The sequence below is a fragment of the Pelophylax lessonae genome (genome assembly GCF_965119305.1).
Source record: "Pelophylax lessonae genome assembly, chromosome: 5".
Classification (NCBI taxonomy): Eukaryota; Metazoa; Chordata; class Amphibia; order Anura; family Ranidae; genus Pelophylax; species Pelophylax lessonae.
Genome location: NC_138772.1, coordinates 516,236,239 through 516,263,831, shown reverse-complemented (window position 1 = coordinate 516,263,831; position 27,593 = coordinate 516,236,239). Strand labels below are relative to the sequence as shown.

At 41.7% G+C, this 27,593-nt stretch overlaps 1 protein-coding gene across 1 annotated transcript; it reads left to right on the top strand.

Annotated features, from left to right (window-relative positions):
* Window positions 1-531: 531 nt before the first annotated feature.
* KLHL38 (kelch like family member 38) lies at window positions 532-27,371 on the top strand. The gene is made up of 4 exons (XM_082259817.1): window positions 532-823; window positions 10,650-12,102; window positions 21,268-21,373; window positions 26,746-27,371. The coding sequence occupies exons 2-4, from the start codon at window positions 10,753-10,755 to the stop codon at window positions 27,033-27,035; spliced, it is 1,746 nt and encodes a 581-aa protein (XP_082115943.1). The 5' UTR covers window positions 532-823; window positions 10,650-10,752; the 3' UTR covers window positions 27,036-27,371.
* The last annotated feature ends 222 nt before the right edge of the window (window positions 27,372-27,593 follow it).

The following is a 27,593-nucleotide window of genomic DNA, read 5'->3' as shown; positions in this document are numbered from 1 at the left end:
CAGTTCTATAAAAACTTGCTGGAAAACCAAGGCCCCAGAGTCAGGCTCACCTCACCGCCAAGGGCCAGTCACCGCCTGTGCTCTTCTAAAGCTTCATCACCCCTGGGATAGGCCCTCTGACCTCACTCAGTAATGGCGGCTCCCCTTGTTTCTTTCAGTACATTTTTCATTTAAAATGTAAATCCAATCAAAACGTATTTTTACATCTGAATAGAGTGGGAAAAGGTTACAAGTCTTGTTTATTTTTTACTGCTATCCAGGGCTCCATTACAGAGATATCCCCCGCATTCACCATGGTGACAGTGGTGAGGAGAACTCTCTATAAAGAAGCCCTGAAGAGCAGTAAAAATCAAACCTGGGTTCCTTCCTCACTCTATTAAAACCAAAAAGAAGTTTTGTCTGGAATCTTCAGAACAGTTCTGGTTACTGGTGATTTAGGAACCCACCGCTCTTTGTGTCACATAAACACTTCTCAATGTTTACTGATCTCTCCTGGTGGAGTCATTAAAGGACGGGGAGATCAAGATGTTTCTCTAGCGAGGCCAAATCCCCATTCCTATAAACACTTGCTGGAAAAACAAGGCCCCAGAGCCGGGCTCACCTCACCGCCAAGGGCCAGTCACATGTGACAATACTGAGAATAACACGGGCACATGGCTAATATTAGTATCAGCTCGCCTGTCAAGCTGTTGCACAGAACGTTTAGGAGTTGAATTCAGAGTAAACACAGTTACTGGAAGACAAGTGCAGAGGCGTGAATATGGCGTGTGCGCCTCCGAAGAGCAAAAGCCGATGAGACTGCAAGGAGGAAGCATTTATCAAGGTACATCGTGTCTGTGTTGTATAGTTACATCAGTGTATTTGTACTACAAGGTCTGTCTCTGTGTTATGTTAGAGGTCCATTTAAAACTTACTTCATGCATAATAAGGCTTTAAAGGTTTCAAAGATTAACTATAATCTATATCCATAACAAATTATGTTATTCTGATTTTGCTTGCTGTACTATATTTATATATACAGATTGTAGTTTTCATCGCATTTGATGCAATAAATCTTTGCAAGATATCACTGAGATAAAATCTAGAGGGTGAATTGTTTATAGTCCGTCAGGTAGACTTTGGTAGACTTTCACTGAGAAGAAAGAACATTAAAGCTGGTCATTTACCAGTAGAATTTCCTTCAAAAATTTGTTTTCAAAGCATTCCATCAATTTCTTCATTATTAACCACTTCTGGACCGGAAGATTTTCCCCTTTAATGACCAGCCCATTTTTTGGGATTTGGCACTGCGTTATTTTAACCACTTTAAGACTGGAAGGATTTGCCCCCTTAACCTCCCTGGCGGTATGATTCTTTCGGATTTTAGGTGCTGAAAGCGGTACCATTATTTTGCATGTAATTCTTAAGAATGAGCAGCCCAAACCAACTATTTACATATGATTTTTTTTTTTACTGTGCGTTCTTCTTTACAAGATCTCGGGTATGATAAAGTTTGAAACACAAAATCATAAATTATAATATAATAAATAACTATAAATAAGTTAAAGTATGTATGTATGTATGTATACATATAGATATACTGTATATATACATATACTTATACATATATATATATATATACTGTATATATACATATACACATGTGTGTGTATATATATATATATATATATATATATATATATATATATGTGTGTATATATATATATATATATATATATATATGTGTGTGTGTATATATATATGTGTGTGTGTGTGTGTGTGTATATGTATATATATATATATATATATATATATATATATATATATATATATTTATATTTACGTATATATATACGTATATATATATATATATATAATATATATATATATGTGTATATGTATATGTATATATGTGTGTATATGTATATATATATATGTGTGTATATATATATATATATATATATATATATATATATATATATATTATATATATATATATACACACATATATATATATACATATACACACATATATACATATACATATACACATATATATATATATATCTATATAAATCTATATATAGATATATATATCTATACATAAAAAGTACATTAAAACTGCAGGAAAGGGCACTGGGGGGCAAACTAATGTGAATTTATTTTATTTTGAATGGTATCAGTGTGTCAGTGTGTTTGGTGTGTTTTACATTTGAATTTGCCGCCGGTTCCACCCCCCTGCGAACGTCACGTCGCAGGAGACGGAAGCCGGGGCACACAGAGCATCAGGAGGAAGATCCGCCGCCAAACACCGCCGGGATACATCGCTGGATCCCGGTGACAAGGTAAGTAACACCTCTACCAGGATCCAGCGATCTTCCTAGCGGTACCCCGAGTGTGGCTCAGGGTTACCGCTTTCGACACTGAAATTTAACCCCCAGCCACACTCGAGAATACCGCTAGGAAGGGTTAATGACCACTTTTTTCAACTTGGCACTGCGTGATTTAGCTGACAATTCATGGCGCTCATGCAACGCTGTACCCAAGCGAAATTTACGTCTTTTTTTTCCCACAAATAGAGCTTTCTTTTGGTGGCATTTGATTACCTGTGTGATTTTGTTTTTTTTGCATTATAAAAAAAAAAAAAGAGCAACAATTCTGAAAAAAAAAAACAATATTTTTAACTTTCTGCTATATAACATTCCCAAAAAAAAATTTAAAAATCAAATGTTTTCATCCTTTTAGGCCAATTTGTATTCTGCTACATATTTTTGGTAAAAAAAATCCCAATAGGCGTATTTTGATTGGTTTGCGCAAAAGGTATCATGTCTACAAACTATGGAAAAGATTTATGTCATTTTTATTTACTTATTTATTTTTTACTAGTAATGGCAGCGATCTGCGATTTTTAGCGGTACTGCGACATTGTGGCGCACAGATAGGACCCCTAACTGACATTTTTGACACTTTTGGGGGGTACCAGTGACATTACTACAGTAATCAGTGCTAAAAATATGAACTGTTACTGTAATAATGGCACTGGCAGGAAAGGGGTTAACCCAGGGTTGTTTAAAGGGTTAAGTCTAGGGGAGTGTTTTCTAACTGTGAGGGGGAAGGACTTGTGAAATCAACACAGAGACCTGTGATCCTAAATAGGAGGATCATAGGCACTCTGTGTTCATTCTAGAGAGAACACCGGTCACCTGTGTTTACAACAGCAGATCGTTGTTCTTTCTCCATGGGGAGCGATCGCGGGTGCCCGGCACAACTTGTGGCCGCTGGTCCCGTAGATCGGCTTCCCTGCTTCCTAATGGGGGCGGGCGCACGCCACCAGTGGCACGCTCCCGCAAACTGTCGTACAGGTACGGCGCTTCGCGCAGCTGAGCCAGCCTGCCGCAGTATACCTGCAGCGGGTAGCCGGCAAGTGGTTAATGGGCTCAAATCAATAAATAAAAACTAGAAAAAGTGAAGGAGAAAAATGAAAACATTTTCTCGAAGAAACAAACAAAATAAAATCCAACTGTGAATGCGGTTTTTGTTCGGGAACAGTCATACTTTTTGTAATGCCCATGTGCATCCTGAAATCAAAAGCTGAATTCAAAACAATGGCATAGCACTCAAACAAAATTTTGAAGGGTTTTGCTACATTGTTGGGTTGATTTACACCCACTTTTTTTTTCAAAGCTTAAAACTATATGCAAAAGTTTTTATTTTCATTTTGGAGAGAGCAAGGGAGGGTTATAACCCCTGTCAAATTTTTTTTCACCATCTGTGTCCCATTGCGTAAATTTCCCTTCACTTCCTGTCTCATAGCTAAACAGGAGATAAAAGGACACACGGAGCGCCTCTAAGTGCAGTATTGGTTTATTCACATGGAAGCACAGAATATAGTAACTCACATTAGGTAAAGGATCACAGACTTTAGATTACTCCGGTGGTCCGTGGAGGTAGGCTGTAGAGTCCAAGTTTTCCGAGGAGAAAGATGGTGGCAGCCGATGAGACGGAGCCGGTAGATGGAAAGACCGGCCGGGCGTCTTCCAGGTTCAGCTGATGTCCGGGAACCAGGCTGGAACGCAACGTACGCCACGTGACGTCACCGGAGCTAGGAAGTGACACAGCGCGTTTCAGAGCATGCACCAAGCTCACAATGGGCATGCGCGCTCTTTGTTCAAGTGTGGGATTATATTATATTATATAATCTGTGCTTCCATGTGAATAAACCAATACTGCACTTGGAGGCGCTCATGACCCATGCGCGCGGGAGTTCATTTTCCGGCAAGGAGCTCTGAAGAGCGCATGCGCCGCTGGTGTCAGCGGCTGCATGCAGGGTGAATATCTCCTAAACCGTGCAGGTTTAGGAGGTATTCATTTTACCTATAGGTAAGCCTTATTATAGGCCTTATTATAGGCTTACCTGTAGGTAAAACTTAAAAAACTGAGTATACTACCACTTTAATTGAACAAGCTGAAAATAGAAGCAGATTGGCTACCATGCACAGCTGTACCAGGTTTTATACTCTCCAGTTTTAGTAAATCAACCCCATTATTTGTCCAATCCTTAATGGTGCTATCAAATGCTCTGGTGAGTGATATTTCTGAATTACCTTACAAATTTTTAAATTAAACCCTGCTAGTGTTTGGCCAGCTTAAAGCAGCAGGAAACAGAGCCTGTATAATGAGCACATTTGGATCCCCCATTTAAAAATATAAGACGGTTGAGATTGTTGAGAATATTTAGGTAAAATGAGCTTATTCAAACAGGTGGTCAGCCCCATGCAGCAGCCAGAAACGAGTTATCCAGGCCATAAATTGGTAGAATTCCAAACGGATTGTCTTTTGAAAATCAGAAATTTTGTGTGTTTTGTGATCCGATGATGCCACTATTGATTTGGAAATTTGACCAACCAATTCTTCAATTTCACCCCATGTTGCTACAGAAAATAATTTTTGTGGCCGGGAATCTTCTTTTCTTTCCGGGAATTTTCTTCTCTTTCCAGGAATTTTCTTTATTGTGCTCATGCGCATTTAATTTTCGATTATATTTCTTACACGATTCTCCCATCGTTGATTAAAAAATCATTTGTTTTTCAAAAAATCTCCAACACGCCCGATTACTAATGCTAGCTATGCACAATACAAAAAATAGTTAGAAAATCTGTCATTTGGACAGTTCATTCGTTTTTCAGCTAGTTAATGGGCACAAATGGGTAATCGTTGGTGATGTTTTTAAAGCCAAAAAAGGACAAGTTTGGAAAATTTCTGCCGAACCAACGATAAATTGAAAGGGTAATGTGTTTCTCATCCAAACTGCTTGCACTAGGAATATGTTACAAAACAAATGGAAAACGGGTCCATTTATGTCCTTCTAATGATTTATCGATCAGGATTCAGTCATTACATGATGGCAAAATCCTTTGCTCTCATGGCCGAGTGTTCATTATTTGAAAATTAGTTTGAAGGAAGAGAGGCTGGATTCACCCCTTTTTTATGGATAGTGTAGGACCCACTAACAATGGGGTACTTTGACGTAGTAGTGGGCTTGAGCACGATATGGCCATATGGTGGGACCAAATCCCCATTTTTATTTATGGATTGTCTCCATATTTGATAGTCATTTCTTTTGCATGTGTGCGCTATTCTTTTTTAATACACATGTTGCTTGGTTCATAGCTGCACCGGCTTTAGATATACATGTTCAGGGTTTGCTCCCCCAAGTTTTTGCTTGTTTATTATGTATTCGGTCTGACCAGACTTCTGAGGTTGAGCACCCCACCCCCCACACACACACCTGTACTCTATCAGTGTCCACTATCAAGTAGATATAGGAGGAGTCCCTTGTAGTGCATTAGCACATCTTTCCCAGCAAGGAGTGTTGTCTCCAAGGGTTAGAGAGGCTGGATTCACCCCTTTTTTATGGATAGTGTAGGACCCACTAACAATGGGGTACTTTGACGTAGTGGTGGGCTTGAGCATGATATGGCCATATGGTGGGACCAAATCCCCATTTTTATTTATGGATTGTCTCCATATTTGATAGTCATTTCTTTTGCCTGTGTGCGCTATTCTTTTTTAATATACATGTATATTATATTGCCAGCATCAAATTTGATGGCTGCACAAAAATCTGCCGTTGCTGCAGCTGACTAATGGTGCGAAATTCGAACGAAAATTCTTAGATGAGATTTCCAAAAGAAAATTCTTTTGGAATTCGACCCAAGTATGGCCAGCCTAAGGCTCCATTCACACCTGAGCTCATCATTTTTCGGCATTTTTTTGGGGCGTTTTTCAGGCGTTTTTTTACAGATGTTTGGAGGCAGGCATTGACATCTAACAAAAGTGCTTGTAATATGCCAAAAAAGAAGCTCATGTATGTTTTTGAGCTTCAGGTGTTTTGCTTAAGGCAACAAAACGCTCATATGTGAACAGGAGCCATTGAAATAAATATAATTTTGCTTGTTGGGCATTTTGAGACTTCAGAGATGAGCGTTTTAAGAGCTGAAAACGCTCAGGTGTGAACAGGGCCTTAGGGTTGAAAAGCAACAGGTGGTCTGGGCATCAGACATTCCGATACATCTGAACTTTGGCTTTTAAAATTGTAAATGGCTTTCTTTCTTACTAAAGAACTGGAGTGTTGGCCAGAGGCATTTGTTTACTTTTTTAGTGCTGCTGGGCTGTATGCAGGCAGCCCCTAAAAAGTGAATGGATAGGTATTGGTTGTACAGACTCACCCACACAGCCGAGTTTGACAGGTGCATGGACCCGAAAACAAAGCCCACTTTTTATGATGGTAATTGAATAGTGCCCCCTAACATTGGTGGTAAGTGAAGTGGTCCTTTACATTCATGATCATTGTAGCACAACTGTACATTGGTGTCAGGACAACATACAAAGAGGTTCTGGGAACTTTTAGACTTGCATGTTCAGTCAAATAAAGGAAAACTTCCAACAAGCTCAATAGCTCTGGTGAGGCATCTCCCACACAGCAAGGCTTCCCCTAATGGTCCACCCAAAAGTAGCTCAAACCACAGAAAAACAGAAAGAAGCACCAGACCAACACCAGATAAAAGAGTCCAAGATTATTTAAATTGTTGGTAAAAAAAAAAGGTATAGAAAAACATCCAACTCCTTTCGAGGACCACGCCACTCACACTCATTCTTCATCAGGGCTCAATACAGGATAAAACTTGGATGGACTCAAAGAAAACAATGACTTTACAGATCTAAGTTAGAACCAGTATTAAACTCTCTACATGGAGGAACAACTTGACAGCAGTTGCTGAGCAGCAATGGAAAGAAGTTAAAAAATAAGGCTAATTAGAGGACACATTTTTGGCATAAGAACAGGTCCGGGATATATGAAAGGAACCATTTAAAACCCAATACACTCCTAAAAACCAACAAAAACTTACTTGATTTTGCCTTCATTATTGTCTAAAATACATTTACCAAAGTTTTAAGCATATTTCCCAGTTTTAGCCAAAAACTCCCAATTTTGCTCATCCATATCACATATATGTAATGAACAGGCTCCAACCTCTGATCCCATAGTTTAAGTAGCCAATGACACCAAGCTTTTGGGGTGCCTCGTCACAGCAACAACGACACTGTGATGCACAATTGGGGCTCTCAAATATATAACTAAGGGGGAGCTATGTATCCACCATGATAGAATCCATTCAGGCCACCTCAATGGAACACTGTAGCTTCACAACCCTAACATTTAGGCACACATGCAGTTTTACTTGAAAGGAGATCCTTCTTTTGGACACTGTGCACTATCCTCCTGTTTCTACCAGGCCCCTGTTCCAGAAGGGTATGGGAAATGCCCTTTACTGCACCTACTTAAAAAGAAACTTCAACTCCCCAGTGCAAGTTTCAGTCTCCTTCGTCAATGTTGTTACTATGTCATGTCGCATTAGGTAGGTGCAGTAAAGGTGCCCTTTACATCACCTACTTAAAAATTAACTTCAACTCCCCAGCTCTTTCACCAATGTTGTTACTTTGTCATGTTGGATTAATATACCTATAAGCCCAGTGGATCCAACGTTGTACATTTTAAAAATGGGGAGGTGGGGGGGGGGGGGTTGCTGCAAAAGGTCACTTTTGAGTTAAAGCAAAAAAGAGAGCATTGGGCACATAGGGGCTAACACAATAAAATTTCCCACTTGAGCATAAGCAGGGGATACTGGGATAAGTGTTTCCAAAGCTAGTGATCAACAGTTTCCTTATCCTGGAATAGCTCTTGTTACTGCATCTCTCTGCTTCAGTCTTTAGCCTTCTGTTTTTCATGTCCCTTAAGGCTCATTTACACTTGTGTTGCCATCTGAAAAGTGATGTGTGGGGTCAGTAAAAATTCTGTTAAGCCACATGTTTTTTTTTTTACTGCCCTCCAAGAACAAGTGTAAACAACGATCAGTACAGTCTGTGGATGGGCAGGAAAGAGGGCTTGGTTGTCACTTTGACTTACACTCCTGATTATCTGTATTCTGTACAACCCTAAATCTACTGCTCCCTAGGTTGACCACATTTCCAAACTGCCATTCAGGGACACCCCTCCTTCCCAAAAAAAGGTGAGGGGGGGGGGGGTCTCTGGGTTAATGGGGAATTTGGTGGCGGGTGATTTGTCGGGCGAATGGCTGGTGTTAGCACTTAAATCATCCCTACACCATGCTTGATATGATGTCCAGGATGATCAAGTCACATTATTTCTTTTACTACATTGTAATATATAATGAAATAGTTCAACTCACCATAGTGCAGAATCAGTGGGAAACCTGAGCTTGTAACTTGCCACCAGATGCAGCATGCCACCGTTGCCTGTCGCCAGATGCAGAGTGTCACCAGCCACCATTGCTTGAAACCAGATGCAGTGTGCCACTTTTCACCCTTAGCCTGCCACTAGATGCAATGTGCCACTTGCCAGACATAGCATGCCACATGATGCAGTGCCACTTGCCACCCATAGCCTGCCACCAGCTGCAGTGCCACTTGCCACCCATAGCCTGCCACCAGATGCAGTGTCAATTGCAACCCAAAGCCTGTGACATAGCCTAGAGAAGATACACGGAGGAGTTAGGTGGAGCTAACCATTAAATCATCCTCCGCTCTGATTGTTGGGGCCTCCCTCTCCTCCTCGTCGTGACATCACTGGTTTCTAGAGGCCAGGCGGGCCGATGCTAACAACCAGTTAAGGCAATGAACCAGGGACCGGTGGTGAATAATTTAAATGAGAAGTATGGGGTTTCCTTTTTTCCCCATTTATACTTACCTAGGTGGATGCAGCATCGGTCCAATGTTGCATCTGTCCCCCGGTGCCTCTGCATTGAGAACCAAGCGCTCGAACACCGCCGATTGCTCGGTTCTGACAGATCCCTGAGCAGAGAGCTGCTGACTGTCAGTCACAGCTCTCTGCTCTGCCCCCTCCTCCTCATTGGCGCATTGAGCTGTTGAGGGGCGGAAAGCAGCCGGCTCAGGCTCTCAGTTGCTCGCTGAGAGGCTGAGCTGGGTGTCGGTCCAGGCACCTGACAGATCTGGACTGTGGTCGTGATGAGGTAGTGCCTGGACCAACATCTGTGATGTCAGCAGAGAGCGGACTTCAGCCCGCTCTCTGCTGAAAACAGATCACAGGAGTGAAGAACGATCTGCACTCCTGTGATCCATAGGAGATGTACAGCCAAATGAGCTTTAGCTGTACATCTCCTTTAAAGTGAGTCTCGGCCGGGCAAGGGTCCACCAGGGCAGTAAGTGACAGCGGCGATGCGGCACCCTTTTTAGGGGGCATCAGATCGGCCCAAGGGGCAATTCCAGGACACTGTTTTGTCCCCGAATAAAGGTGTCCGGGACCCAGGAAAGACCTGCCAAATGCGGGACTGTCCCGGGCAATGCGGGACATGTGTCACCCTACTGCTCGCCAGTCATTTAGTGGGTAGGTTCTGTCCTAGTGCAAGTTTACACACTTAATACTTGTTTAAATTGTACCTTTACTACTCTTATAGCATAGGCAGCATTGAGCAAATCCTTAAACAAAGCATTGTGCAATGGATAAAATGTAAGTTCTCACAATGTTTAGAAAAGTGTAAGAAAGAGGTCAACACTTGAAGAGAAATGTGAACTTCACAACTTTAGAAATTATAGTTAAAATAAACTTTTCATAAATTGCCTCACAAAATGTTTTATTGCAGTCATAATGTTAAGCAAATTGGAGAAGTGTATCACCTAATAAAAGGAAGTGGATATCTCTTCAATACCAAAACAGCAACAAAAAACATTTTAGCACGAAGGACAAAGATTGTTACCCTGGTCAAGTTTTTAATGCTGTGATTAAAACGGACTTTGAACAAATAATTAATTTTCCTAAATACACCCCCTCCCTACAAATATATGCTATAAATAAAATAAAAAAGATTGGTGAAATTAGTAATTAAGGGGGGGGGGGGGATTTTTTACAGTCCGGAATGATATGTAATAAGACATAAGCCAAGGAAGAGAGAATGGATAAGTGAATCCCAGGTATTTTTCAAGGTTATCTAAGGTAGAAAAGTCCTAAGACCAATTCAAGTGAGCAGAGAATTTACTAAATATTGTTTTAAAAAAAAAAAAAGCTTAAAAAAGCAAATCTGTTTCTTTTTAAAACTTAAAAGAATGTATTAAAATTTGTGTTTTTTTTCTAGGATGAAAGTGAAGCATCTGACCCACTATGGCCATCCTCACATTCAAAGCATTCCTCTTCTTACTCTGTATTAATTAATACTAAAGTAAAATCAAAGCATCAATATGGATGGCAATTCTTGCAACTCACTGCTCTTCCATGATAAAAATCTTTCATGTGACTTACTCAGAGATTTGAACAATTTGAGAGAAGCTGGTTTATTAACAGATGTTATAATTTGCACTGATGATTGTGAGTTTCCATGTCACCGCAATGTGATGGCTTCAAGTAGCCCCTATTTCAAGGCCATGTTCTGCAACAATTTTAGAGAGAGCATCCAAGAAAGAGTGACTTTATTGGGCATTGATTCAGACACATTTCGCCAGATAATCACATATGTTTACACTGGAAGTATCCTTATCACAGTTGATAAAGTATTCCATCTCATTCAAGCTGCTTCATTGCTCCAGTATGATAAATTAATGGGAACATGCTCGAAATTCCTCCAGGACCAAATGACTCCTCAAAACTGTCTAAGCATGATTTGTCTTTCTGAATTATTTAGTTGCAAAAACCTTGAAGAGAAAGCTAGAAACATGGCTTTGCAGTGTTTTAAAGAAGTGTCCCTTTCAGAAGACTTGAAGGAGCTCACTGTATCAGAATTGTTAGACTATCTTGGAGATGATGACCTTTATGGAGAAGAGGAACATGTGTTTGAGACTCTAATGTCTTGGATCAGACATGATGTCCAAGGGAGAAAGTGCTACCTTCAAGAACTATTTAAAAAAGTGAGACTTGAATATGTCCACCCAATGTTCCTCTTCAATTTCATTGCCAATGACCCCCTTATTCAGTCATCTATGTTTTGCCGAACCATGTTGGAATCTGCCTGTACAGTAATTTTTTCTCTTAACACAAACATTTCTCCAGATGTAAAGCCCATATGGCACGCCCCACGTCGCTTTTGTCATCAAGAATTCCTTATAAATGTTGGAGGCCGGAAGGACAGCCAGCAGACTACCAGAGATGTTTTGTTGTACAATGAAAAGTCCAACCAATGGCTTAAACTAGCCAAGCTTCCACTACGTCTGCACAAGGCTACTGCAGTAGGTCTGCACGGCAGTATCTATGTCCTTGGTGGGTTGTTTATGGCCAACAAGGACAAAACAGTTACTTCAGGTGTGTATATTCTTTCTCTCAAATTAAACCAGTGGCAGAAAGGAGAACCTATGCTTGTTCCAAGATATTCTCACCGAAGTATTGGATACAAAAACTATATATTTTCAATTGGAGGAATTGGTGAGAAACAGGAACTACTCAACTCAGTGGAAAGGTTTGATAGTATTTATAATTCTTGGGGGGCCATGGCTAACATGCCAGTTGCTGTCCTTCATCCAGCTGTGGCTGCCAAAGACCAAAGAATCTACCTCTTTGGTGGAGAGGATGTCATGCAAAATCCTGTTCGACTTATACAGGTAAATGATAGTCAGACAGATTATTGATGATATTTGTAAAGGTTTTTATTTATATTGTTAATGATACAGTTAGTTGTAGCTAGGCACACTCAACAGAATTTACTCTCGAACATTGTAGACGTTTCATCATACATTGAAAAGCCTTAGTTCTATGAGCTTCAGAAACACACCCAAACATTTATAGTAATATAGGTAAATTAGTCACCTTAACCACTTGCCGACCAGTCATGTTGACTGTACTGCGGCAAAGTGTCTCATTCTCGTCCATCGACGTAGACCTACGTCGCTGGACTCCTCCCCTTGTGGGCAGCGCGCGCGCACCGCCGGAGGCTCGCTCCCGCTGTATTCAGTCACAGCGGGAGTCGGGCCAGGGGAGGAGCAGCGGTGATCACCGCTGCTCTTCCCCGATCATCGGGGAATCGAGTCTGGAGATCCGCCCGCTTGTGTAAACAAAGCGGGTGGATCTCCTAAGTGACAGACAGGGTCTGATTGCAGGGTTCAGCATAGCTGAACCTGCGATCTGTCCCTGTGTCACTCAGTCACCTCCCCCCACACACGTCAGTAAGCACCAGGCATACATTAACCCCTCCCTCTCCAAAAAAATTAACCCCTTCCCTGCCAGTGTCATTTTTACAGTAACAGTGCATATTTATAGCACTGATTACTGTAGTAATGTCACTGGTACCCCCAAAGGTGTAAAAAATGTCAGTCAAGGGTCCGATCTGTCCGCCGCAATGTCGCAGTCCCGCAAAAAAAATCGCAGATCGCCGCCATTACACGTTAAAAAAAAAACACCAAAAATGACAGAAATCTTTCCCTTAGTTAGTAACTTTTGAGCAAACCAATCAAAATACGCTTATTGTGATTTTTTTTACCAAACATAGGTAGCAGAAAACAAATTGGCCAAAAATTTAAAAAAATTTTGATTTTTACATTTTTTGGGGGGGAATTTCATATAAAAAATGTGAAAAATAGTTATTTTTTCAACATTTACGCTCTTTTTTTGCTTATAGCGCAAAAAGTAAAAATTGCACAGGTAATCAAATACCACCAAAAGAAAGCTATGTTTGTGGGAAAAAAAGGACGTAAATTTCGTTTGGGTACGGCTTTGCACGACCGCGCAATTGTCATTTAAAGTCGCACAGTGCCGAATCGCAAAAAGTGGCCTGAACGTAAGACAGCAAAATCCTCCGGTGGTAAAGTGGTTAAAGTACAACTACAGTAAAGGCAAAACTTTTTTTTTTTTGTTCTGTTTTGGACAGAGTCTAAATGGATTAGAACACCTGTCAGGTTTTATTGCTGTCTGTGCCCCCATTAGGGAGATTCGTCCTCTCTATGTGACCTGTTTACCATTATCATTGAAAGTGAAAGTAAGAGAAAATCCTAAATTTTGGGTTATACCCAGAAAAGTAATAGAGGAGGAATCTTCCAATGGGGACACTAGTTCTGGTGAGCTGGGGATTCCCTTAATTTCCAGGGATTTCCTCTCCCTTCCTGTTTTGGCTATGGGACAGGAAGTGAAGGGAAATCTCCCCAACCGGACACAAATGGAAAAAAAAAATAAACTGACAAGGGTTATGACCCTCCCTTACTCTATCCAAAATGAAAAAAAAAAAAAAAGTTTTTGCCTATAGTTCTGCATTAAACCAAGCACCATGGTATAATGTAATGTGTAATGCTGAATGCTACACCTGTCCCTCCCAGGAGAACTAAAATGCTGTAAGTGGCGCATTACAGCTAGACAGCAATATTTCTCCTGCGCTCAAGTGGTATGCGGAAAGGTGAATCTTCTAGGCGGTTTTATGACACAAATGAAGTGGTCTTGCTGCCCCCCTCAGGACCAAGGGTATCCAAAAGGCACTACAAGAAAACAACAAGAGAAGGGCGCACCGACCTTGTGCATTACCACTTAAAAGTTTATTAAAATCAAAGAAGGGTGGCGTACAATATACTCACAAACGTAGCATATGAACAAGCATATAGGAAATGGGCACCGCTCACTTCCAGGACACTTCTCTACTGCTGGATAGCGTGATGGCGTCCTCAAAACCTGATGTGGCTTACGCGTTTCGAGGGAGGACCCTCTTCCTCAGAGCCAAAATCGCCACTCGAGGTGCCCATTTCCTATATGCTTGTTCATATGCTACGTTTGTGAGTATATTGTACGCTACCCTTCTTTGATTTTAATAAACTTTTAAGTGGTAATGCACAAGGTCGGTGCGCCCTTCTCTTGTTGTTTTCTTACAGCTAGACAGCCCTGTGTGCAAAGGGCCTAAATCCAAAACTTTTTTAAGTGGTAAAGGATTAAAACCTCTGTCAGGATTTGTATTGCTGTCTGTGGACCCTTTTTTAGAAATATCATCTCTTTCTATCTGTCCCGAAGACCATTGTCTCTTAGATTGAAATTGAGGTAAAAAACTAAATTTGAGATGTCACCAGAAGAAGAAGAAAGGGGAAATCTTTCAATGAAGACATCCATTCCAGTGACAACTGTCTAAGAGGACATTTTCCTGACTTTGGGGAGATTTCTTCAGACCTCCTGTTGTTTTCATGGAACGTTGAAAAGAAATCTTCCCAGTAGGTTAAAGATGGCAAACAAAAAAATCCTGGCAGGGTCTTAAGCATTCCTTCACTAGCTAAAATGAAAAAAAAAAAAAAAAAGTATTGGCTTTATGTATTTAATTTTGCCCCAATATTACTCTTTTGTGTGGGTGTTTTGCCGTCAGCACTACAGTGCTAGAACAATATGTACAGTTCATGCATTGCTTCACACATTTACTTGGAAAAAAAAATGGCTAATTAAAATTCTTGGAAGTGAGTAACAATTGTTCTCCTGTTGAGGCAAGATCTGAGTGTCCAACCAGCTACCTGCATTCCCTGTACATCCTACACACGTACGCTGAAACCTTCTAATTAAACAGTTTAGGAGCTATTAACGAATGCAACTGACGATGGAAAATGGTGAAATGCTGAGTGAGTAAATAAGTGTAGTCCAAGTCCCGCTTGTCTGTTTCTACTCCGGGTACAAAAAAGTTAATCTAAAGCTGAACTTCAGGAACAAACACGTCTGTTTAACCCTTTAGCTGCAAGAGCGGTTTTGGAATTTTTTTTTAACCACTCAAGGACCAGGCCTATTTCTGAGACTTGTTGTTTACAAGATAAAATCAGTGTTTGTTGCTAGAAAATTACTTAGAACCCCCAAACATTATATATATATATATATATTTTTTTTTTTTAGCAAAGACTCTGGAGAATAAAATGGTGATCGTTGCAATATTTTTTGTCACACGGTATTTGCGCAATGGTCTTTCCAATGCAATTTTTTGGGAAATAAATACATTTCACTGCATTTAAAAAAAAAAAACATTACAGTAAAGTTAGCCAATTTTATTCTATAATATGAAAGATAATGTTACGCCGAGTAAATAGATGCCCAACATGTCATGCTTCAAAATTGCACACGCTCATGGAATGGCGACAAACATTGGTGTTTAACAATCTCCATAGGCGACGCTTTAAAAATGTCTGCAGGTTACCAGTTTAGAGTTACAGAGGGGGTCTAGAGCTAGAATTATTGCACTTGCTCTAAAGATCACGGTGATAACTCACAAGTGTGGTTTGAACACCATTTACATATGCGGGCGTGACTTACGTATGCGTTCGCTTCTGTGCACGAGCTCGGAGGGACGGGGCGCTTTAAAAAAAAAAATTTTTCTTATTTATTTTACCTTTTTGTTTTTATTTTTACACTGTCACTTTAAAAATAAATTTTTTTGATCACCTTTAGACCCCGTTCACACTGCGGCGACCTGTCAGGCGACCTGGTCACCTGACAGGTCGCCATAGGTCACCTGCCATAGAGAAGCTGTGGACCTGTTCTAATAGGAGTGACACAAGTCGCTCCGACTTAGCAAAAGGGTCCGGAGCTTCTTTGGGGCGACCTGGAGCGACCTGCTTTGACTTTAATGTTATGAAGTCCGTGCCAGCCGCTCCGAGGTCGCGGTGCGAGCTGCGCGCCGTGACCTGTGAGGTCGCCCCGGCAAGTTGGATCGCCCCAGTGTGAACGGGGTCTTATTCTTATTACAATGTACACCCTTGTAATAGAAATAAGCAGGACAGGTCCTCTTTAATGAGAGATCTGGGGTCAAAAAGACCCCAGATCTCACATCTACCACTAAAAAGCAACAGAAAAAAAAAAACGTCATTTTTTTTATCATAAAAAAAAATTGGAGTTTTAAGGGCGTTGGGAGGAAGCGACGTACGACAGTGCTCCGGTCCTCCAAGGCCATAGAGTCGAGTGGGGGCCATCTTGCCCTCACTCGACTTCCTGCCTAGGAGGGGAAAGGACCGGATTGTTTTCCCCGCTACCGTGGCTCCGGTAAGCTGGGAAATTGACCGGGAAGCGGCGAGAGGGGGGGCACCTCTCCCGCCACCCATAAAAGTGATCCCGCAGTGAATCTGCTGCTGGGATCACTTTTATGTGAAAGAGGAGCGCCCGCCCAGTAAAAAAATACCAGGGTTATGGCAGCCATCTGCTGCCAAAACCCTATTTAACGTCAAATTATCAACGTAAAACTGTGGCAGGCGGTCTGGAAGTGGTTAAAAAAATCATTCTTAGGTCTGAAAATTAGTTAAACCCCCCAAACATATTATATTTTCTGAAAGCAGGCACTCCTCTTAGTTTCATTGAAAAATGCACAATCATTTTAGGTCACATAAATGCAATATATTGCCAAATGTTTGGTGAAATACAAAATATAAAGTTGCGGTGAGCAAATAGATACCCAAGCTTTAAAATTGGGCATGCGAAATGCTGATGAATTTCAGTTCCCTATATTTTCCATAGGTGATGTTTTAAAAGCCCCTACAGGTCATCAGTTCAGTGTTTTTCATAAAAAATTACCCTAAAATTATTGCTCACACTCCAGCATGTGTGGCGATATGTAACATAGTGGAAGCAACATTTTGTAGATGCCGCAGATTGGTGTGTTCGTGTGTTAGCGCATATGGGGTTGGGGAGGGCTCAAAAATGTTGGGAGGGGTTTCTAAGTGCTTAGGTGTAACTTTAGTTTTTTGACACTTCTTTTTTCACTAAAACTTTATAGCTCATAGGGGACTAAAAAGTTCTTATGTGACATAAACTTTTTGTGACAAGTTCTCTTTAATGAGACATCGGGGGGTATTTTAGACCCCTGATGTCTCACCTGTGCTCCATTGAAGCTAATGGAACACAGATTGTGCTCTATTAGTTGTTTCCCTAGAACACTGAAATACCATTAATTAGAGGGAAGGCATCCCAAGAGGAAGAACTAACAAAATAATTCTATGTGTGAAGAGATTTTTTAGGTGCAGACTTAAATGGGCTAATATCCATACCAGAAAATGTATATGTATTAAATCATCAAAGTTTTATTTTACAACAAATCATAAAAAAACACATAGAAACTGTTTAAGGCTGACAAAAATTGGTTCAATTTTCATTAAACCCAACTAATCAAAAACTGATACATGCTACAATTAATACATGCTATATTACCTTGTGTTCATACTCACTAATCCACTAGAGCATCTATTTTCTGTAGACTGCAAAAATCCTGGTTGATCCTGCTGTTCGCTGTCCCTCCCTCCTTGTCTGTGTCCCTGCTGCAACCTGAGATTGTGTAGACCAGCTGTTGACACCTACTGAGCATGCTCCTTCTAAGCTGTTCATTTTTTCTTATCTTGGCAGCCCATGTGATTATAGAGTCACACATGTATGCGTATACACAGTGGTAAATGACACTCCCTTCCTTTCCCTCCCTCCTCCTCCATGTCCACATATTGCTAAATACTATGGAGGCGGGATGTGAGATGGTAATTGATGGAGGCTTCATCTCCCTGTTAGTCCCAACACATCATAGACACAGGCTGGTGGGATGAGACACAGCCTGAGATCGGCAGTATGTCCTCCAGATACCTTTACAGTGTGAACAAAGTGAAAGCTATTGTCGGTCAACTTAACTCCACCTACACTGGGTTTTTGCAAAAAAATAATAAACATTTGCTTTAAAATATAGATTTGTATGAAGCTTTAAAGCACTTTGTTGCTATTACTATTTATTTTAATTCTCTATTTTGAAAGCCTTTTTTAGTGTCATGTGACTGGCACAGCACCAATCAACGCTGTGCAGACACAGATTCATACTGTACTAGAAACTCCTCCTTCCCTCCCTCCCTGAGGACAGGGAAGACCTGGGAAATGTCATGTGACCTCTGAACAGCAATGATTAACTAAGGTAGTCAGATGTTTTTTATATTAAATTAAATACAGCAGCATGATCTTTATACATAAATAGAAGGGATAATGGCAATTAAACATTGTGTGTTTAGAATCACTTTAATCCTCATACAAGATGAATACCTATCTCCACACTCTATATTCCACAGAACATCATGAATAACAAAAGATCTTGTAAAGTATAGGACGTTAATCTTGTGGATGACTCAACGCGTTTCAATACTCTTCCTCAGGAGTACAGTGGATATCTGAAATATACAACCTTCTAGGTTATACCCAATTTGCTTTAAAGCTATCACACATTTACACAATTATCCAGTATCATATCAAATGGATAACTATGTAAATGTGTGATAGTTTTACAGTTTTACAGTAAATTGGGGAAACCTAGAAGCTTGTTTATTTCAGATATCCACTCTATTCCCTGAGGAAGATTTTATTAAAACGCGTTGAGTGATCCACAAGATTAATGTCATATACTTTACAAGATCTGTTGATATTAATTACGTTCTGTGGAATATAGAGAGTGGAGATATGTATCTATCTTGTATGGTGATTAGCACATTTTGTCAGCCTTTTATGTGTTTTTTATGAATTGTTGTAAAATAAAAGTTTGATGATTTTATACATATAAATTTTGTGGTATGGATATTATTCAATTTATGTCTGCGCCTAAAAAAATCCCTCTACACATATAATTATTTTGTTAGCTAGCTTTTTCCCTAGCCAGGGAAAGCAACAATAGAAACTAGAAATTACATTTTACATGTTGCTTCCATGTTCTTTGCTGCCAGGATAGATTAGTCTACCTCCCTTCCACTTAGCGAAACCCACCATGCGCAGGTGTCGGGACTGCAGGTGAGACAGTGGAGCCCAAGAAGTCTTATTGGGATGATTCCAGATGGTTTTACTTGATGCTGGGGTACTTAGTGACGGCCTTGGTGCCCTCAGAGATGGTGTGCTTGGCCAGCTCTCTGGACAAGAAGCAATGGACGGCAGTCTGAATCTTCAAGGAAGTGATGGTGGAGAGCTTATTGTAATGAGCCAGGTGGAAAGCTTTGTGGGCGATGCCTACGAGGATGTCTTTGATGAAGGATTCCATGATGCTTATGGCCTTGGACAAGATGCCAGTTTCAGGGTGGACCTGCTTGAACACCTTGTACACGTAGGTGGCATAACCCTCCTTCCTGCTCTTATTCTTCGTCTTGCTGTCCTTTTTCTGGCTCATGGCATTCTTGGAGCCCTTCTTGGGTGCCAGGTCCGACATGGCTGGTTTAGCATGACAAGAAAGCCCAGGAAGTATGGCAGGGAGGGGTAGCACAGGGCAGAGCACAGTTTCAAGGGTCACACCTAGCGATCATACAGGTGTTCATGGGAAAGCTGGTCGGCTTGTGGAGGGTAGACACTCTCCAAGCTGCTGTAGAAGCTGGGATTGTTTGTAAAACCCATTGCTGCCACTGACTAGGGATGATCGAACGGTTTGGGTCGACCATCGGTTCGACCCGAACATTGACTGTTCAAAATTCGCCCAAAAAATGCCCAATAAACGCCTGCAACAAAAACGCCCAGGTGTGTTGTTGCAGGCGTTTATTGGGCATTTTTTGGGCATCTTTGGAGGCAGGCATAACATCTGAACTTCTGTATAGGGGTATATATATACACACACACATATATGTATATATACACATACACACATATAGGTGTGATAGGAGCGGAACCCCATCCCTGCAAATAATTTCATTAGCGCAGGGATGGGGTTCCGCTACTTTCACACCTATATGTGTGTATGTGTATATATATATATATATGTATGTGTGTATATATACCCCTATACAGAAGTTCAGATGTCATGCCTGCCTCCAAAGACGCCCAATAAACGACTGAAACAAAAACGCCCAGGTGTGAAAGTAGCGGAACCCCATCCCTGCGCTAATAAAAAAAAAAAAAGATCTTTTTTTTCTGGTTCTGGACATGCTACAGAGCTGAAACTTCACAGGTACACCTTTTAGACCCCCCAGACACTAAATCCAAAGAAATCTCTTTTTCAATAATTTTTTCAATAATTGGCTCTCTATCAAAAACGACAATTTGTAAGAACTTTTTATTGTGATTAATAGTCCCTGTGGCATGACCCAGAACCCTAGGCACTTTTTAGGGGCATTTATTTGGTTTTAGGGCTTCAAAATTATGTTTTTTGATAACCGAAGTTCGGGTCCCATTGATTTCAATGGGGTTCTGGAATCCGGACCCAAACTTTCGGGAAGTTCGGGTGTTCTGGTCGAACCGAACTTTTTAAAAGTTCGAACATCCCTACCACTGACCTGACCAGAGTTGTTAGATGGACCCAGCAGGCCGCACAGGTTGCCTACAGAAAACTACATGAGGGGACAGAGACAAGACCAGTCACCCTGCACAAGGAGAGAGAGCAGCAGTAACCAGTCTTGACCAGGACATGCACAGCCTTCCAGAGACAGCAGTTAGAAGATGTGGCTGTACGTGGTTATGCTCTAGGGGTGCATAAAGCATATGTGTGAGTAGATGTTTTTCGCAACCCCTGGTCAATAACTGAGTACAGCGGCATCTTCTAACGGCTGTACACAGGAACTGTGGGCCCTGGGAAAGTGTTTATTGAGGCCCTGGATGCTGTATGGCACCTTTAATCTCAGAACTGCATAAGCAAAAATACAAATCCATTGGTAGGTAAAACAGCTCTCATATATGTGTTTTATATGTAAATTTAGCGGTTTGCCTGGAGTCCAACTGTAACCTAAAACAAAGTAAAGATAAAATGGGACAAAAATGAAGAATAATATATACTTGTAACGTAAATAAATTCCCTGTGCCAAAAAAATAATATATGACTTAATGTAGTAAATTACACTCAATAGGTTTACCACATTGCCAGGAACACATGGTTCAGGATGGAGACCAGGGTTGTGAAGAATGTCTGTGCTCCAGCAGTGGTAATTGGCGATAAGATTATAATAATTGGAGGTAAGTTAACATGTTCAATTTTTCTGTATGCACTTACAGTAACACTAATGGGAATACCTACATTACTGAGGTTTGAACTGTAGTGGTGCTGGGAAATGTAGATGGTAACCATTAAAGATATATGGTCTCACCCAGTTGCCCGCCTCTAGATTAGACAGTACTGAGATTGATATGGGGTCAGTTCACCATCACGACCAATTTTTACATTTTTCACACACATGTAGAATTCTGCATTTGTTTGCTAGAAAATTACTTAAAACCCCCAAACAGTTATACTTTTTCTAAAAGTAGACACGCTCTAGAATAAAAAGGTGGCAGTCACAATTATTATTATTTTTTTTTTTTTTGCTGCATAATATTTGAGCAACTGTTTATCAAATCTATGGAAAAGATGGGGTGCAATTAAATAGATACCAAACATGTCAAGCCTTAAAATTTTGTATGTTATCCCTTATGTTAGAATCATGTTCGGACATAACATTGTACCTAATTGAACAATGATTACCAGCTGACAATTACTCAGATTCATTAAGTAGTTAATTTCCGTACCCACTGTAATTGTACATTTTATTATATCACTTGTTTTCCAGAATATTTACCTTACCATTTTCATGACCAGGCCATTTTTTGGGAAAAGGCACTGTATTATTTTAATTGACAATTGCGCGGTCGTGTGATGCTGTACCCAAATAAAATGTATGCCCACAAATAGAGCTTTCTTTTGCTGGTATTTGATTACCTCTGTGATTTTGTTTTTTTTTTTGCGCTATAAACAAAAAAATCGGCAATTTTGAAAAAAAAAAATAATACATTTTTTACTTTTTTATTATTTTTTTTTAAAAATGTAATTTCTTCATCAATTTAGGCCAATATGTATTCTGCTACATATTTTTGGTAAAAAAACAATCCGAATAATAATAATCAATAATAATCTGACACTAACTGACACTTTTGACGCGTTTTGGGGATCAGTGAAACGAATACAGCGTTCAGTGCTAAAAATATGCACTGTCACTGTACTAATGACAGTGGCTGGGAAGGAGTTAAACATCCAGGGCGATCAAAGGGTTAAATGTGTGCCTGATCAGTGTTTTAGTGTACTGTGGGGGAGGTGCTTTTACTAGGGGAAGGCATGGATCCATGTCCCTGCTTTGTAGGAATAGAGGATCCATGCCTTATCTACTGACAGAATGGCGATCTGCCTTGTTTATATAGGCAGACTGCCATTCTGCCTCTGTGCTGGATGATCGGCGGATGCCGGCAGACATCTAGTATAATCACAGCTGGAGCAGGCTGCCGGCGACACACATGCACGCCCAAGACTCAAAAGTGACGGATCATATACTATATACGTGATCCGGCACAGCAGTGCCACCTTGCTGCCATCAGGAGAGGACTGGGACAGGGGGGCAATTGTCCCCTGGGCTGCTCTGATGCCCTGTAAAAAGGCTGCACCGCTTCTGCCACAGAGATGCCTAAAGGATCCCTGGTGAAGAGAAGTAAAAAGTCTCCTCCACTGACCTACTGAGTGCGGGTTGAAGACAAGAACAAGCGCAGGCCAATCCCCCCCCCCAACCCCCCCCCCCCCACCCCCAGCATGGATGGTGTAAACTGTGTCTGAGCAGAGGCCGGTACCATGCCCCACTGGAGACTCTCCCCCGGCCAGCCCCGACCGAGCTGTCCTAGCTCCCCCCAACCGCCCCCGCCGGCCAGGTCGGTAACAGGGATATAGCCGGTAAGTAGATAGCATCTGGAGCAGGGCTTCAGCTTTGAATGGGGCTCAGGAGGAGGATTGGGAGAGTGGGAGGGGGCCAAGTTGCTGCACCATGGGCCTCTGGTTTGTACTTGCCCCCTGGGCCGAAGGTTGCCAGTCTGCCCCTGGCTACCGTATACGTAGGTTACACAGGCTGCAAATGCCTAAAGTGTGAATGTAACCCTGTTAAAACCATAATACAACTTATTGACAGAAAAAGTTGCATACGCCCGTGAAATGGTGTAAAAATAAGGTACCCCAAATTTTCCATAGGTGATTTTTTAAAAGCCTTTGCAGGTTATTCATTTTTTTGCTGCCATTCAGACACTGCGATACCTAACGTGGCGCAATCGCTGTTTACGCACACACTCATGCCCTATGCATGTGATTGCATTTGTATGTGTGTGAAGGTACGAGGTTGCTTCAAAAAAATATTTTTTTTATTTTTAGATATCCTATTATAGTTCACATTTTTAATGCTTTTTTCACCTACAGTAACTTTATTGCTATCACAAACCAAAACTAACCTTCTATGTGATATCACTGGGCAGGCTACAGGTACTTTATATGGAAACAAGTGCATTCCCAGTTAGCACATCAAAGAAAATACACAGTAATTAAAAAATGAAGTTATGCAACTGCACTAGAGCAAGGGCCTGGGTCAATGGGCTTTGGGCTTGTGTTGGCATCAGTTTGACATAAATTTGAGACACTTCTAAAATCATTCAATATTCATTAATGGGTGCATATGACTTGCAGTTAACCTTCTTTTGATCTGCTTTGATCTGCTTCAAGCAGGACTGCACTCCCATAGCCTTGTGTGTGAATGCAAAATCCACTTGAAGTGAACAAATGTCCATGGACAAGGACTTCTAATTTATCATGCAGTAATGTATTCTGTCCCTGTCCTAATAAGAAGGTAGATAACACATCCTCACCTATAAGTAGTACTAAACGCTTGCCACATTTTTTTATGGTAATGCATTTACAGCATTAACCTCTTGCCGACCACCTGCCGCAGATATACTGTGGCAAGGTGGTTTGGCTGCGCAAATCGCCGTACACATATGTCGCTCCTCAGGGCGATCCGTGAAAGGGGAAGCTGATGTGTGGGGCCGGCGGGGAGACAAAACGGCGGTCTGCCGTTATAAACACGGCAGACCGTTGTTCTGTCAGCAATCAACACAGGGCACCTATTTAAGAACACAGGTTCCTGTTTTGATTCCATAAGCCCATCCCCCTCACAGTTCGAAAACACCCCATAGGCACACAATTAACCCTTTAATCGCCCCTGGTGTTAACCCCTTCCCTGCCGGTGTCATTAGTACAGTAACAGTGCATATTTTTAGCACTGATTACTGTATTAATGTCACTGGTCCCCCTAAAAGTGTAAAAAATGTCAGTTAGGGGTCCAACCTTACCGCCGCAATGTCGCAGTCACACTAAAAATCGCATTTCGCTGCCATTACTAGTAAAAAAAAAAAAATAAATAAACTAAAAATTACATAAATCTTTCCCCTAGTTTGTAGATGCAATAACTTTTGCGCAAACCAATCAGTATACGCTGATTGGGGTTTTGAGGGGCTGACCGCCGCAGTAAATAGTCGTGCGGCGGTCGGCAAGCGGTTAAGAGCATCAAATGCAGCCAACGCATTTTGGGGGATACAGCCTCCCCCTCTTTAGGGCTTGAGCAGTCAATGTTAATAAAATGATGCCAGAATGCACTAGGGAATCTGTTTTAAGGCTTGGTGAAGACATAGGGTCCTTTCCCATGAGCTTTTTGCCCGGCGAACTCCGTTTTGCTCATCGGGGATCGATCCACCGATCCCTGCTGAGCAGGCGAACGACAGGCCCGTCTCCGCTTACTTTGCAGAGACAGACCTGTCAGAGCCCCGCTCTCCTCTATGGGAGATCAGATGAGAACGGACCGCCTGTCCATTTTCATCCGATCCCATCCGATCTGATCCTCCAGACAGATGGAAAATAGGGTTTCCATCCGTCTGGATTTCACGGACAGGATCGGATCGGAGAGCAGCGGGTGTCAGCGGACATGTCACCGCTGACATCCGCTGCTCCATAGGGGTACATGGAGCATCCGATCAGGTCCGCCTGAAAAACTGACAGGCGGATTGGATCGGAAAGCTCGTGTGAAAGGGGCCTAACATCTCATGACAGCACTGAAGGCAGTTGATTGAGTGTTCCACAGGAGACACTGAGGGGAGTAGTGACATAGGCTCCTGCTACCATCAGTCAAAACTGCTGGGAGGAGGGTGGAGAAGGGAGAAGGGGCAAGGCTTGCCTATGGATGCCCAGGTTTGGCTCAGGTCCTGGACAGGTGCGTGCATGCACAGGTGTCTCCATGGCGCCCAGCTAGCTAAAGTAGACACCCACAAACAGGGAGGAGGGGAAAGCTGCTTTGGGACCCCCAGGAGGAAGAGTAAAGTGACATTTTAACCGGTTGCCGACCGCCGCAAGTACATACACTGCGGCGGTCAGCCCCGGCCAGGCAAAGTGACGTATGGGTACGTCACTAGCCTGTCACTTGCTTGTGAGCCAATAGCGGGCGAGCGCGCACCCGCGGAGGCGCGGGCCCGCCCCGGCTCGTTCCCTGGGAAGTCCGTGCGTGTGACTGGCGGACCCGATGTCCGCCGGTCACTCGCGATCGTCTGCCGTGAAGGGAGAAAGGCAGGCGGCTAATGTAAACAAGCCGCCTGTCATTCTCCCCTGTGTAGGAATAGTGATCATACGGTTCTACTATGTAGGACCGTTGATCACTGTTCCTACACCAGTAGCCATGTCCAATCACAGTTAGAAGCACGTTCCTAGGGACACACTTAACCCCTCCTTCCCCAATAAAGTTAACCCCTTCCCTGCCAGTGTCATTTTGCAGTAACAGTGCATATGTATAGCACTGATTACTGTAGTAATGTCACTGGTAACCCCAAAAGTGTCAAAAATGTCAGTCAAGGGTCCGATCTGTCCGCCGCAATGTCGCAGTACCGCAAAAAAAATCGCAGATTGCCGCCATTACGTGTTAAAAAAAAAAACAACAAAAATGACAGAAATCTTTCCCTTAGTTAGTAAACGCAATAACTTTTGTGCAAACCAATCAAAATACGCTTTTTGCAATTTTTTTTACCAAACATATGTAGCCAAAAATAAATTGGCCTAAAATGTTAAAAAATTTTGATTTTTACATTTTTTTGGGGGGGGGGGGGGATTTCATATAAAAAAATGTGAAAAATATTGTTATTTTTGCAAAATTGTCGCTGTTTTTTTGATTATAGCGCATAATCAAAAAATTGCACAGGTGATCAAATACCACCAAAAGAAAGCTCTGTTTGTGGGAAAAAAAGGACATCAAATTTGTTTAGGTACAGCGTCGCACGACCGCGCAATTGTCCGTTAAAGTCACGCAGTGCCGAATCGCAAAAAACCCTCTGGTCAGGAAGGGGGTAAAATCTTCCGGGGCTTAAGTGGTTAAATGACAGGGGCTATACATAATAGATGTCTGGACCTCCTCTTCTAAAATTAAAATAATTGGGTTGATATCAGTTTAGGAAGATGCTTTCTTTAGAATTCTATTGTGTTAAGCCTAAACCCTGGTTGTTTGTTGCAGGTTACACAAGGCGAATAATTGCGTACGACGTGACAAAGAATACATTTATGAAATGCGCAGACATGAAGGACAGAAGGATGCACCACGGAGCAACTGTCCTGCAGAATAAAATCTATGTGACGGGAGGCCGCAGCCTGACTGTGGACAACGCCATTGAGGACTCTGACTCCTTTGATTGTTATGACCCTGAAACAGACACATGGTCCTCAAAGGGAAAACTGCCTAACAGACTGTTTGACCATGGCTGTCTCACCCTTCAGTGCATCCCAACCAATTTCAATAGTCAATGAGCACCCAGAACTATGCCCGGTACTACACAAGGACATTAAAGATGGTGTGAGACTATGGTTCGGGATGAAACTCAACCCATCAGTGGAACCAGCAGAAGATCTGGTTGAAAAAACGAAAACCCAGCTCCAGCCAAAATGTTTTGTCTCGGTTTTGAATAGACCTTGGAAGTTAAACATTTCTGTCAAGTTTTTCCTGCTGTCTGTGACCCTGTTGGGGTCCCAGTCTCTGTGACAATAGGATAACAAAATAAGGGGAGCAATTATCACTTCGACAGGGATACACAAAATATTTTATTAACCTGACAGAGGGTCTAACCCTTCCCTGTTTTCCTAAAAAAAATGTTTTGTTGCAGACTGTCCTTTGTTAGCTGCCAGAATATTAAAATCCAGGTTAGTGATCATTGATGGAGTAGGATGATGAAATGCTCCTTCCTGTCTGTAGCAGACTGATGACATCATTTTCCCAGAGTGCCTCTTTAAGCCTAGGCACAGTAGTAGATGTAGTAGAAGACAAGAACTGCAAATGATAGTTACCGTATATTGTGACATGTCAGGACA

What these genes read in the sequence shown, in the direction of transcription:
- KLHL38 (XM_082259817.1), top strand. Translation starts at nt 10,753, where the DNA reads ATGGATGGCAATTCTTGCAACTCACTGCTCTTCCATGATAAAAATCTT. An exon ending in ATCCTGTTCGACTTATACAG is followed by an intron (nt 12,103 to 21,267) that starts GTAAATGATAGT and finishes TACACTCAATAG; the next exon opens with GTTTACCACATTGCCAGGAA. An exon ending in TAAGATTATAATAATTGGAG is followed by an intron (nt 21,374 to 26,745) that starts GTAAGTTAACAT and finishes TGTTTGTTGCAG; the next exon opens with GTTACACAAGGCGAATAATT.